Source organism: Branchiostoma floridae, chromosome 10, assembly GCF_000003815.2.
Source record: "Branchiostoma floridae strain S238N-H82 chromosome 10, Bfl_VNyyK, whole genome shotgun sequence".
Taxonomy (NCBI): domain Eukaryota; kingdom Metazoa; phylum Chordata; class Leptocardii; order Amphioxiformes; family Branchiostomatidae; genus Branchiostoma; species Branchiostoma floridae.
Genome location: NC_049988.1, coordinates 7634583 through 7648922, shown reverse-complemented (window position 1 = coordinate 7648922; position 14340 = coordinate 7634583). Strand labels below are relative to the sequence as shown.

At 39.6% G+C, this 14340-nt stretch overlaps 2 protein-coding genes across 3 annotated transcripts in view; one reads left to right on the top strand and one right to left on the bottom strand.

The window, feature by feature from the left end:
* The window catches only part of LOC118424148 (NXPE family member 3-like), a 34442-nt gene extending 22858 nt beyond the window's left edge, over window positions 1-11584 (top strand). For both annotated transcript variants that reach the window (XM_035832669.1, XM_035832670.1), the window contains 12 exons: window positions 565-663; window positions 1160-1323; window positions 1955-2165; window positions 3802-3987; window positions 5536-5698; window positions 6240-6414; window positions 6812-6870; window positions 7123-7364; window positions 7683-7806; window positions 8338-8450; window positions 9278-9481; window positions 10159-11584. In XM_035832669.1, coding sequence (XP_035688562.1) covers window positions 565-663; window positions 1160-1323; window positions 1955-2165; window positions 3802-3987; window positions 5536-5698; window positions 6240-6414; window positions 6812-6870; window positions 7123-7364; window positions 7683-7806; window positions 8338-8450; window positions 9278-9481; window positions 10159-10281 — 1863 coding nt within the window. In that variant the 3' untranslated portion in view covers window positions 10282-11584. The remainder of the gene's footprint in view (window positions 1-564; window positions 664-1159; window positions 1324-1954; window positions 2166-3801; window positions 3988-5535; window positions 5699-6239; window positions 6415-6811; window positions 6871-7122; window positions 7365-7682; window positions 7807-8337; window positions 8451-9277; window positions 9482-10158) is intronic.
* Window positions 11585-13366: 1782 nt separating this feature from the next.
* The window catches only part of LOC118424152 (ribonuclease Oy-like), a 4279-nt gene continuing 3305 nt past the window's right edge, over window positions 13367-14340 (bottom strand). Inside the window, exon 4 of the mRNA XM_035832679.1 lies at window positions 13367-14003. Coding sequence (XP_035688572.1) covers window positions 13881-14003 — 123 coding nt within the window. The 3' untranslated portion in view covers window positions 13367-13880. The remainder of the gene's footprint in view (window positions 14004-14340) is intronic.

Genomic DNA, 14340 nt, shown 5'->3' with positions numbered 1-14340 from the left:
GCAAGGTAAATTCTTCCAACAGAAAAGTTGTGCTGTGACCTGGCCAAGGTTACATTTTCACTAGTTTGGCTGGTTGCTTTCCTGCTTGCTTTGGTTGGCTGGTTGGTTGCTGCTCACTTTTCTTTTGGGTTGCTTTGTTTCTTTGATTGGTTGGTTGGTTGGTTCTTTAGTCGCATGGTTAGTAAGTTCTTTGTTTGATTGGGTTACTTGAAAAGATATCTGACTGAAAGTGATTTCTATGATTGGATTTCTACCATAAGCTATTATATATCATTGTGTTATGTAAATACTAAGTATGTATATTTTTGGGCTGTCTCCAAGATCCATCCTCCCTTCCGAGACAAACGGTCTTGTCTGGATATAAAAAAAACATAAAAATCTTTCACCCCATGAACCCTCCCAAGTTCCAGAACTTCAGGAATTGATTAAAATGATTGAATTGATTAAAATGTATTTTTGTCAGCTTTGCACTACAGATATAACCATGAAAATTAACAACATTGGCACCTGAACAATGGACTGTCTTATTTTGATGTTGTTTTGTTTTTGTTTATGTTTATCCAGCCAGGTGAATGCTGCCTCCCCCATCCCCCTACCATGCACCGTCACATCCAGGTGTTCATCAGCATTGTCATCTTTGTCATTACGTGGGTCTTCATCCAGGTAGGCTACATAAAGCTCATAACATTTGGTATGGTTGCTAGACAGTATACCAATAATATACATGTATGTACATTTGTAGTCGATTATAGTTTAACTCTTGATTCATGGATGAATGCAAAAGCTAAGGAAACAAGTGCTTCAATTTGAAAAAAAATGTATTTGATGCCGTCAGATTATCTTTGAATGCTGTTAAATTTAAACCTTGTTCAATAAAAAAAAGTCAGATTGCTTGAAGGCCAAAAAAGGGTCCAAAGATTATGAAAGATCCAAGTCAGTGATAAATGTTTTATCATTGACCAAAAATGTAAGGATTTGTTATCAATAATATGTTTAGAGTCGGAAACATTTGCAAACATTCATTTCAGGTGAATGATAGAACTACTAGCAGATGTTGCAACTGGGGTCGAAACTGTTGTGACTTTAAGGAAATTGATGGCTGTGAATAGGAAACTTGCTGTAAAACTTGCTGTATTTCTCTCCACCCCCTCCCCCTCAGCTGGCAGAAGTGGACCATTCCCTGTTTAGTTTTGGTAGCAGAGACGACCACAGTAGCATCTGGACTTACACCAAGTACAAGCAGTGGGCAGAGGGCCAGAAACACTTCCCCCGCCCAGCCCTAACACAGGAGGAGAAGGATTATCTGGACAGTAATACTAACAGGTCAGGCTACACAGATGTTCTACTTGAATTGGAGCCATGCTGATATATCTCTACAATGATTATATCATGTTTGTGATTATATCATAAATATTCGTAGTAGTAGGTTGGCTTCTGTATTTGGTCAGGAATACTAAAAGGCAAGTTTTGAATGGGTAATCTGTATTTGTTTTTTCTGAGAGATTTGGGCCTATTAATGGAGTCTTAATATAACATTCTTTTCCTAGCGCCAAAAGCTTTAAGCTTTTATGGACAAGGTTAACTGTTCTCTAACTCAACAATCGGATTCACCGGAAGTTTCCACTGAATATGTTTTCTCTAGCTGTCTGACCCAATAGCTTTAGACGTGTGACTTGTTGCATGAGTGACATCAGCAATGGGTCAAATGTGGTTGGAAGTTGATATTGGCCCCCATCCCGGTCGAGAGAAGGTCAGGGCACCGTAATGTAAATGGCATTTAATTTTCGTCAAACTATAACATTGTTGACTGTACTCTGTTTGGTAGAGTACACTCATTCCTCAGCTAACCGACATCTATCACACCCCGGTCATCCCTCAGTAAGACATCTGGAGCAGCATACATCGTAGTTCAAGTTTCTGAAAATTGTTGACTGTAAATGTCTTCCATCTTCAGAAAAGAAGTGAAGAGTCTGGACACGGCACAAGAGTGGGAACCCATCGACCCGGGAGATGTGTCCGGTCCGAACGGAACGGCGCAGTCCGTCACGGAGACGTGGCTGGCGGAGACGGCGGGGGATCCGTCCTCCAAACCCGTCCACTTACTCCACGTCACCAGCGGGGAGCAGACAAAGTTCCAGATTATCAAGGAGAAATCATCTTACGTCGTGAGTCATACTCCATGAAGTTTCGTTCGGAATTTGTTTTGACCGTATCGTAAAGTAGTCCGTGAAAATAAGATGCAAATCATAGGTTTTCCCCTTTGTTTTGGCTACCAATTTTTCATGTTACGTTATGAGTCACACTTCTTAACATCACAGACTGGGAAGGAGGGTAGTAATTAGTCTCCAAGCAGACCCTACGGTGCCTTAGAAATAGTATCAAAGCTGGCAAGGCACCAGGGTCTGCCTCCAGTCGGGCTGATCAGACGCTATTAACATCTAATTGTTGCCTATCAAACTGTGCTTGCCGAGTAGGTGTTAATTGCCCTCCCTGCCCGGGACGGCTCGTGTGCGCCCCGGCTCAGCTATACACGGTCTCTCGGGAAGTCACGGCACGGTTCACATACGATGACCGTTACAGACAGATTTTTGAAATGCTGGCAACAATTGAGGCAAGAGTGCAACGTTTTTTCCGCGATGTCTAGGGATTCGAGGCGAGGAAAACACAACTCGATGCCATGTTAGCCAGTCTGAGAGGCGACGGACGTCTTTGTCGGCATCATTTTGCCACCGGAAAAGGGGAATCCCCGTGCTAACAATGTGTACCGCTTTGTGTTTTAAACCCAAACTTGCCATAACTGCTAGTCGGGAGCAAACATCTGGTCCTTGACAATTTTTGTTCGTATGAAATTACAAAATCGCAGAACAAAATAGGAATAAACTTTTTGGAGACAAAATAAAATGGCAGCGCACTTGGCGTGTTGTTGTTTTCTTTACCGCATCCAAACATAACATAGAGGGTTCTGATCCGGCGGCATGTTTTGAAACCTCATAACGTTAGTATGGTGTTATTATATATGTATATTGAAAATTGTGGTTTGTATGGCATTATTTTCAGACTTCAAATCGATTTTAAACTAAATATTTTAGGTATTGTGGCGCCTGTTCTGTTACGTTGCGATGCTGTCAAATTTTTCAACCCGGCGCCATTTGGCGCGAACCTCCCACTGACTTCGTCCAGTGTAAGTCGCTCGTAAAGTAATTAGCACTTGACAACAGGGTGGGGCAGCGACACCATTGTTGAATAGAAACGCTCCACCCTGTTTCAGTGCAGGCAGGCCTCCGGTGCCCGTTTGACTCCCTTAGCTGGCTATCTCCCTTTGGCCGGCTATACTCCTTTGCCAGCTTTGATATTGTTTCCAAGGCACCGTAGGGTCTGCTTGGAGACTAGGTAGTACTGCTAGGAGGGTAATTTAGGCACTGAGGATGTTACAGAAAAGAAATGGTGGAGAAAGTAGCCATTTGATAAAAAAGACTTTTGGGAACTTTGAGGTCTTCATTGTTAGATAAAGCCTTGCTACAGTTCTGTATATGAGTGATAGGTACATATACATGTACAATGCTCTTGGAACAGTGTATTTCCATTTTTATACGAAACAGATATTAAAGCTGTGCAATATTTTTCTTTCAGAAGGGCTATTGCCTTCAGAAAGATTTTCAGCAATTACATGTATGGATATAAAAAAATATACAATTTTTTTGAGAACCCGTTAAGTGATTGTTAAGTATACAGGAAAACCTATTTTTGTCCACATGATCATAGATATGATAATCAATTTAATCCCTGTTTCATGTTTCCTAGATGGGTGAAATCTTACAGGTTGCAATACAAGCCAGAGACTATAGGGGGCACCCCAAACCTTACGGAGGCGACTCCTTCAGGACCAAGGTTCACTCCCCTGACAAAAAATCCAGCACCAGTGGGAGGGTGCAAGATCATGGGAATGGCAGCTACACCGTGGAATTCCCACTGTGGTGGAGTGGAAAGGTAAGGAAAAATTTTTGTTGTGATTCCATGTCCAAAAGGGATAATCATAACTTCCTTCATGTAGATTATATAACATGCATTGGCATAATACCGGTAGTAAGACTTATACCGGTAGATTAAAAATACTGGAACTTAAAGAGATCTACACATGCAACAATAGTTATTTCTGAGCTGTGCACACTTCAGACATCTAGGTGTCCAATACACCATTTACAAAGCATCGATAACAATGCATTCGAAGACAACAAGGCCAAAAGTTTTCAGTATACTTTTTTTTAAATTTCGGGGTAGGCAGCTCGTCGTGGGACGAACACACTGTCACATTCATTGCCAAATTTATATAGATCATAATTACACATGCTCACGGCACAAGACGAACATGATTCAACAACAATCTTGAATTTCTGTTGGTGACCTACAACTCATGTAAAAGTGTGAAGAACCGTTGCATAATAGCCCGGATCTACGACTGAATGGGCAAAATTGAACGTACGCAGCCATTTTCCCGCCATTTTTATATCTACGCTAGCAGTGAAGTGTTACGTCATAGCGGTTGTGACGGACAGAAGTTAAATGAAAATTCTTGACAGTATACGTCCGTTTTCTCATGACATTTTGTATGCTCATGCAGGTTTATGTTTTATGCATTTACTGACAGAAAAGGAAGGAACATCAGAGGATGTATAAATGTACATAGCGGCAGTTAATTGTGCCGTGTTTCTTCCTACCGGTATTTTGTACCCCCTCCCAACCACGCGCCCGTTCGCCGTGTAATTCCGCGGCGTGTTACAATTACAATATTACGCTTTTAGCAGGACAAGAGTGGCAGAAAAGTTACACAGAAGAAGTGGCAAGGGTAACCTATAACAGCAACATGTAACTGGAGAAAATGATGCGTTGACAATTTGTCAAATCAGTATGGCTAGAGAAATCGTCGTAAACGTACCGGTATTATGATAATAGATGTTACTTTATATGCCATTGATTCACGATCATTTATGTTAACAAGAATCTCTAACTGTATATTAGCTATTGTATATGGAAACAGGCAGTATGGAGAGGTGGAAAAACACTCTTCAGTCTTAAAGTTGTATCCTGTATCATAAATCAATTTAGTGGATAACAAAGTTCTTTGTACATAACCAGAGTGTAAATACCAAGCCAACATTTCAGTCACAGTCTGTAACATTGGAGACTGCATTTTTCACATTGCAGAAGTGACATTTAGCTGGTGTACCAAGTAGTACCAGTCAGTTCAGCACTGAGTTAGGAAGGTGACCGATGGTTCCCACAATTGTGTCTATTTAACTCTCTGGTTCTTGTACAAGAACTTGTTATGCCGTGATTACCCAGTAGATGAACTCTTGAGACTATTAAATTCCTTCTAATATATCAGGCTACTCGGGGGACACTGGTTATGGATAACTCTGTCGATTGATGAAATAAAGATTAAGATTATATTCATGAAGCCTTAAGCTTCTTCTATTGGTAATACTCAATGGAGATGTTTGACTCTCCATGGATGTATTTCTTCTCTACACTTTCCAGGTCCAGATTTCTATAATTCTAGAACATTCAAGTGAAGCCATAGCCGTCCTACGCAGATTACGGGAGGTGCCGGTGAAGAGAGTATTCTATGCCCAGTTTGAAGACTATGAATATGGAATTCAGGAGGATTCCGAGTGCTTTTCACATCCCTACCCAGCAAATGGTCAGTGTCCTTTGATGAAGACTTTGGTTTATGAAATTATTGTGTCATAATATTGTTCTTTTGGGTCTTGAATTGCTAAGATCATAAGACTTATTCTATTTGTGTGATCAAATGTTGTAGCGTACATTGCTCATTCTTTGAACATCCTGGGATGTTTTTTGTTGTTGAAATAGGTAGTATCAAGAAGGACTTGCATTGACCTTAATTTTAGGAACTTGTGTGACAGTTTCTTTTCCTTGGAACTCTTTCAAAAGTAAAAAGTAGAGCAGTCATCCTCAACTCAGGTGAAGCATGGTGCATTCTTAAGTACAATGTACAATCTGGTTCCCAAAAATCTGGTTTGTGTTGACAAGTGATCACTATAGACAGGATTCTTATGCATAGGACAATGGGAAATATTATCTGATGAGGGACCATCTTGGCCAGGTTGTTCTTATGTGGAGCCGGTCACTTGTTCAGGTTGGAGTATAGCATGTGGTAGTGCAACTCTGTGTAACCAGGTGTTTTATTTAAAAATTCTTTTGTCTTTATCTTCTGACAGTTGGGAAGGACTCCTGGTGCAATTTCTCTGACGACTACTCAGGAGTGACCTGGTGGTGTAGGAAGCCTGCATCTCTGCCCTGTGACACTTTCGTGTACTTCGGCTGTGACAACACCAAAACCAACAATCTTGTGGAGAGTCTGCTAGCACCTGAGGAGTATGAACTCTTCTTCTGGTAAGAAGTTGATGACAATGTTGCAAACAGTTGTCAAAATGAGTGAAAGGCCCATATTGCTGTTTTAAAGTAAAAAGCATTGCAAAGTAAAAACCATCAGTAAAAAGCATTGCAAAGTAAAAACCATCAGTACAAGCTTCTGGCATACAATGTAACTGACAATATAGATTCCCACATGTGTTAGTGTCATATTATAAAGAACAAAATTTTGATGTACTTCCATACATTTGCATGTCCGTCAAATATTTGCATTTTTATGTTTTTATTATGGATTTCTATGTTCCTGGGTGGGCAGGGGTAGGGCATTGGTCTATTTGCCTTTGTCTTCCATTCTGACCCAAGTTTTCTTAATGAAACTGCTGAGATTGACTGGGCTTTTGTAATTATTTTCTTTCAGGCCAAATTACAACTTTGCCCTGGAAGGCCTGACAAGCTACATCAATGTTGCAAAGAATTGTAAGTACATAATGTTGCATCGTAGCCATCTATACTTAAGGTCTCCCTTTATTTGTTTAGCAAGGTTTACTACTTACCCATGTGTTGTCAGTACTATGTTTATCTTGGAACAGTTTTGATGCAGAGGATTATTTACTGGTTCATGTAAGTGACTTAAATGTCTAATCATGATTTCATGGATAACAATCCTTAACACGAAATATAAAAATAGAAAACAAATTTCTGATAATGGTTTTGCTTCTCTACTTACAGTTGGGGCACATCCAAGACAAAAACTTCTCCCTCAACTACCTCGCTGTGGTGGGACCCTGTCCCATGCAACAACGCCCTCTCCCATCTCCCAAGGGTACTACATGTATGATGTGTGGTACTCCAGCGAGTGCCGTGCCAAGCCCAATGTCTATCTCTCTAACTTCACCAGATGTCTCTCCAACAAAATGCTGTACATGTACGGAGATTCTACCTCGAGACAGTATTTTACCACCCTCAAAAGTGTAAGTAGCATCCCTAATATTTTCATACAATGTACTCATTTACATAACTAAGTCTCTACTTCCCTTTCACTTACTTGGTACATTGTACTGAAAGTGTATAAAAATCACAGGGAGCATATGTAGAGTCTTCCTCTTTCTTTATCATTGTTGTCTGTTTTATCCCGTACAGTTTTCTTGAGGAAAACTTTGAAGGGATTGAAATGTATTCTTTTCTTTTCACATGTACTGAATATTCCACAAAATGACTGAGTGTCCCTTTTTCTTCTCTGGACCCAGTTTAGATTATTCTTTGATTAACTACTTGGATTTTTACTCCAGATATTTGGAAGCAACATGTATGAACAGTTCAGCCAAGCAGACGAGAGGCTTGGTCCACGCATGGCCATCGACAAGTCCCACAACTTCCACATGTACTGGAGGTTCCATAGCTTCCCCATACATGGTAGGTAAAACAGTCTAGTACACAGGGACACACTTTTAACACTTTTTTTGCCTTTTTTTAACGTCATTGCTGGGAAGCTGCTGAAAGTTGATCACTTTCTCAAAGCCAAGGAGGAGCCAAAGCGAAATTAAGATTTGGGGATCATCTCTAATGTTCAGTCTATCATGTCTATCAAACCAACATTATAGCACTATCAACCATCCAACCAACCAGTTGCAGTTTATAAGCGTCTTCTACTTGCATTCCTTGGATGTCCCTGTGGCTCAAGGGTCAACAGTTGAACTCATGGGTCCAATTAGTTGTTAACATCTTTGTTGGGGCTGCAAAGTCTTTTGGAAGTGGTGTAAAATGGGGTCCCACGTTCGAGGATTTGCTTTGAGCACAATGAAAAGGGACGGGCTATCAACTCCTCCTTGGAAAGATAAACCCTGCTACAGAAACCTATGCACCACTAGGCACTACAAGGATTTACAACAGCAACAACAAAACTTGCATTCCTTAGTCATGTAAGTCTGATTGTTATTTCTGCAGGGTCTCACGGAGTGGTTGTGAGGGATGTGAAGAGTATAGTCAGAAGTCTAGACGACCTGAAGTGTGGACCAGGGTGTGTGGTTCTCATCAGCGCTGTCTCACATTTCACTCAGGTACGTTGGCATATAACCTGGAAGCCAGACTTTTATCAGCCAGGACAGGCAGAAAATTTGTTCGGCAGCCAAGGCAGGTTTTCCCGAGTACCTCAGATAAGCACTCTGGGGAGAGAGTTTGCCAGCCTGGCTGCTAACTGCATGACTCCTCCCTGGAGTACTTATCTGAGATACTAAGGAAAACCTGCCTTTGCTGCCGAAGAAATTCTCTGCCTGCCCAAGCTAATAAAAATCTGGCTTCCAGGGTAGTTGTCACATTTCTGGACCATTTTGAAATGCGTCATAACATTAACACTTGTTATTAAACACTGTTGAGTATTTTGTTTGTTTTAGTACGTCAATGTGTCCCTGGTTGTGAGTTCAAATGATAGACAGTTGTTGCCCACCCTTAGCGTGGTATTGGTCCTATTTTACCACCAGCTCGCTCCTCAAAGTGCTTCCCTTGCCAAATAGTCCGGCACAAATGTACTCTAATGATTGGCATTTGAATATTTGGCTACTACATAACACAGTTCTTGTAATGGGAATGATTTTAACAAGCATTCCTGGGATAACAAGCTTAACAAGTTGGATCCAAAATTTGGACACTTCCAGAAGTTACGTGTAGAGATGTCAAGGTTCCCAGACAAAATAGCAGAGAAGCGACTGTATATAGTGTATAATGAACATTGGAGCAAACTACTACCCAGACAGGTACCTTACTCCTGGAAAGGGGTTGCAGTTCTTGAGAGAAAAATAAGACTAGACATACAGAAAAGTATGCTCTTCCAAATAGTAATTAATTTTTTCCTGCATGTTTTTATATGTTGAATGTACTTTCCCCTCAGGAAACAATAGAAACATACGTCAGCAGATTAAAGGCGATTCGAGCTGCCATCAGACGGCTCCACGAGAGACATCCCGGCTCAAAAGTCGTCCTTAAAAGCGTGAACACGCGTGAACACAAGAACCTGTCCATGTTGTTACAGACCAGTAACTGGTACGCACACGAGCTGAACAACATACTGAGGGAGGTCTTCAGTGGAGAGGAGGTGGGTTCAACCATTTCAATGTTGTACTGTAACTTTGTCTATTTTTGCACTAGAATGTGAAGGTTTTCATGGTTGAAACAAATCAGTAGTACAGTAGTAATTGTTAGAAACACATATTTGTGGTGCCATGAAAACTGCAAAAATAAAACATTCACAATCATTTTAACATTCACAGTATATTTTAACCAGTGGCGGTTGGTTTACGGACAGCAAATATTGTATTTGCTTGTTTTTTTGTTTATAATTCTAGGTAAAGTATATTTTTGGACACTCTGGCAGTTGCTTGGAAAGTCAAACATTATTAGATTGTTATGTTTTTGCGAACAAGGAAGTTTTGTTTGTAGAAACATAGGCCCTTGCCTCTCGAAAGTGATCAGACTTAGTATGTCAGTAGTTTCATTTTCCTACCCGTATCTATACAGCCGGTATAACAGCCCTTATATGTCACATGCCACTCTTTTGAAGCACAACTGTTTGTTATGTTTCCAGAGGAGAAACTTATTGTAGTTGCTACCATGGCTATCATGTTCTTCCACCAGGATCCAATCAAAATGCAGATAACAAACTGGAAGATTTAGATTTCCAGCTTTCTTATTGGCCCAAAGTCTAGCTTTGTCATGAATACATCGCAGATGAACCAATGAGCAGAATAACTTATACAAGTGTTTCTGTTGCAGGTGACGTACCTGGATGTGTGGGACATGACAGCATGCCATTATTCCACTGACAACATCCACCCCACATTTAATGTAGTTGTTAATGAACTGTCCCTATTATTAGCTCATATATGTCCACCATAGCAGTTAGGCTGTATAGATAGTGATAGCAATTGTACATTGTAGTCTATTGTATATGTAATTCTTTGTGATATGATTATTTTGAAATTTAGGGGTGTTCCATTGAAGAAAACAATGGGAAGCAAGACCAGTTTGACAATATCTCTCCACCCATGTCTTTTCATGGGACTGTTGTCTAAAATAGTCTAGAGTCCTAATATGTTTTCTTTTTGTGGAACACCCTTTTGGGATTAGATCTAAGAACAATGTTCTATATACTTGTGTATTTGATGCCAGCTTACAAAGATATTGATATTATTATGATACATGTAGTTGTAACTTTACGAATCATGGATCTATGTAAAATATCTCTAAGTGATATTCCGCAGTGCAATTTGTGAAAGGAGCTGTGTTTGAATGAAGGTACGTTGTTTCCCATTTTTCCGAGAAGCAAGGTTTTTAACTTCTGGCACTCCACAGGTGCAATACACTGTTATGTCACAGACATATATTTATTACAGATTGAATAGGAAGTTAGCATACTACAGATCAAATACTTTATCATGGTTTGCAATCATGTAACACATTTCTCAAGTCATTATTACTATTATTTAAGGGTGCAAACAAGGTCTAAAGATGCAGATTTTATACCGATAGCTGTACAAGATGACAAACCAAAATTGATCTGCAATGATTTTAATGATCCATCTTTCGATTATGCTGAATGTCTCATGTTGGAACAAACTAGAATTGGTTTTTAAGGTTATTCCATTTAACATTATAAGTGGACTATGGGGCTCTAGGTAGATTTTCTTTCAGATGGACGGGGCTTGTGCTACATCAGCATTACTTGTACTATAGGGGTGAAGAAATGCCAGCAATACCCTGTATTTTTATTTTTTAATCAGGGTGAAACACTTTTATCTATAATCTAAAAGAATTCCACTAGTGAGCTGATTATTTCAGTACTACAAGCCAAACACATCTTACCAGCACTATTGTGCAATGTACCACTTTTTCTCTTCCGTGCATTTTTGTAGCTTTTAGATTTTCCACAAAGATTATTTTGTATCCGAATATTTATTCTATACAAACTGTAAGAAACAAACATGTTCCTTTCAAGTGGAAGCTTATTTACATGGGAACAGTTGCCATGTACTGGGTGCAATATGTTTTTGACTTTTGTTTTTGATAGTCATGAACTTGCCACATAAAGATAGAACCAAGGCCATCTAACTTCGAATGTGCACATATTTGGTATTTATATTTGTGCAGTATGTATGTAATATATGTGAATAAAGGGTATTTTTACTCAATCTCAAAAATACTTCTTGTTGTATTCATCATGATACAGGATATCTTGTACAAAGTAATGTATTGGAGCACTCTACAGATTCACATAAAGAAAGAATACAAGACAGCTTCCTTGGAGTAAGAATCATTTTTATTGTAACAGGTAAAATTAATAGTTTATCCAGCACCTTGGTTATTAAGTCTTTCACTTTAAAGGCATACTACGCAGTTTTTTGCGCTCAAATTTGAAATATTCTAGAATTAAGAAATATCAGATTTACTACTACTTTTTGTCACTTTTTGACACTTTTGTGTCATTATTTCACGTTTGCAACGTAAAGGATTAGCCTACAAACATTCCGCTCTAGGCACCGTGTAACCTTGTGTCCCCCCAAGTTAGACCCTCCGGGTCTTGCTTGCCACTGGTAGGTCCCCCGGGGTGGGGTAATCAGTTAGCACATGCATGGCAGACTGCAGATAAAGAACACAATGGAGACCTTCTTTGGAAACACCTATATCTAATCATTCTAAAATAGCATATAATCATGAACTAATTTATTTCGTAGGATATCAACAAGCTAAGGTCATATTCCCTTCAAAACTGCAAGAAACCTTGTACAGAAAGCTAGTCTACTGTACTCAGAGGAACTGTCAACTGGCCCCCCACTGGGAAGCCAGGCTGATAAGCAAGAAACAACAACACACAGAGGCAGTAACCAGCCTGTGCCCATCTGTTTCTTGGAAGATCACAATTTTTATACATCATGCTTATGTGGTGCATTGATGTCGCAGCATCTCTCAATGAATATTGGTATGCAATGCTATAGGGTTGATTGAACTAACAATGTAAAGAAAAAGTAGGAAAAGCTACTTTTTGTTTTTTTCAAAAATCCCGTAGTATGCCTTTAAAAGTGGTCCTTGCAGACATTTAAACAATAAAGTCTTGGTTACAGATTTCCTGTCATATCTCAATATGAAAAATGCTACTCAATTTAGTAGAAAATATCTTGCACTTCATATTGTTCCATATACATCTAATCAAAGCATAACAATGTAGATGATTTCACAAGCCAGTCTATACTTTGCAAAAGTAAGAAGTAAATTTGTATACACTGTATATATGTGTCAATACTCTGACAATAAACTTTACAGGAAAATCAACAGCACAATTTTTCAACTTTACATTCAAGAACTTATGCCAATTTTTTAAAAAAATTGCTTTAGTACTCTCATAGCAGCAAAAGGGTTTAAGTGAACTCCAAGATGAAAAACCCTGAGAACCCATGAGACGTCCAGTAATCACAAAGACAAAACCAACCTTATCAGGCCCTAAGTAACAAGCAGGCACTCTATACACCTTTCTCACGCGGCGGCCATGATAGATCCAAGAAGAGGTCAATGAGGCAAACAGACAAAACTTATTTCTAAAATCAGGTCCCATTTAGTTTTCCCCCAAACCACACAAATTTTCATGATATAAGATGGAATAATAAATATTACAAGAAGTGTTATGCACCGAAAAATGTAGCAATTTAGAGTAGTGTAGACTGACCCCATAGTCCATTAAGAGATGCAAAATAAAAACATAATGCAAATTTTTAACGAATTTGCAGCCAATCACTTATTGGTCGATTTCCTAATTGGCAGGCTACCATTGGTCGAACTGCTAATTATGATGGACAGCCTTTTGTTTGCCACATTGAACTCGTTTTAGATCTATCATGGCCGCCGCGTGAGAAAGGTGTATAAAGAATGCTTGTTTCTACTGCAAGGCAACCTTGTGTCCCTGGAAGATTACACCTTCACTGTATTACACAACACTGTTATGGAATTCATGGCATGATTGCATATAAACATACTAAGTACATAGTCAAACCTGTATATGGTAGTGACCACTCAAGGGACATAAAGAAAATGGTCACAGCAACAAGTGGTCACTATAGGCAAAGGCCTTTTAAAATGCTTTGGTCAGAGGAAAAAGAGCCAAAGGGACCACCAAGAGATTATGGCTAGGTGATTCTTTTACATAGTGGTCACTAGCACTAGTTTGACTGTAATTCACTGAGTTTTTTATAAATGCACTAGAAATTGTATTTGAACATACTATGATTGAACATGTACTTATTTGGCAAGATGTGAATGGAAACATGGTGACTACGAAAACTCTTGATAATGCTGATCCATATTTTACCCTCTACTCCCTGCTAGTGATCATGTATGGCAACAAAATTGATTCCAAGGCCACATCACTTGTAGTCACAACAAGGTTAAAAATGATTTTAAAAATGATGCTAGCAGTCTCCTAAAGATGAAATGAAGATTGCGTGGCCCTAGTTATAGCCATACTGGAAGGGTGGATACTGGATAGTCTCGGTGGTCCAACACAGGTCACCCTCGCTCAGGTACTTGTCACACTCTAGGAGGCCAAACTGTTTGTCCAAGCATAGCATAACCTGGAAAAGGGACAGGTTTGGCTGTTAGTATTATATTTACAGACTCTTATTACCGTAATGGCACATTTCAATACTTGTATAATCATGGCCTCTCAAGGGTAATGTTCTTTCTATACACCAACATTATTTTCCGGCTGCCAATGTTCTTGGCAAGTTATTGGCTGTCTTTAAGCCCCGTTTACAAATCAAGAATTTAGCTCGGCTGAGTTGTCAGCGAGCTCTAAATTACAAGGAGGTATGACCCTGATGCCGACGAAGAAACTCTGCCCTTTCTTCATAAGCATCAGGGTCATGCCTCCTCGTAATTAAGAGCTCCCTGACAACTCAGCCGAGCTAG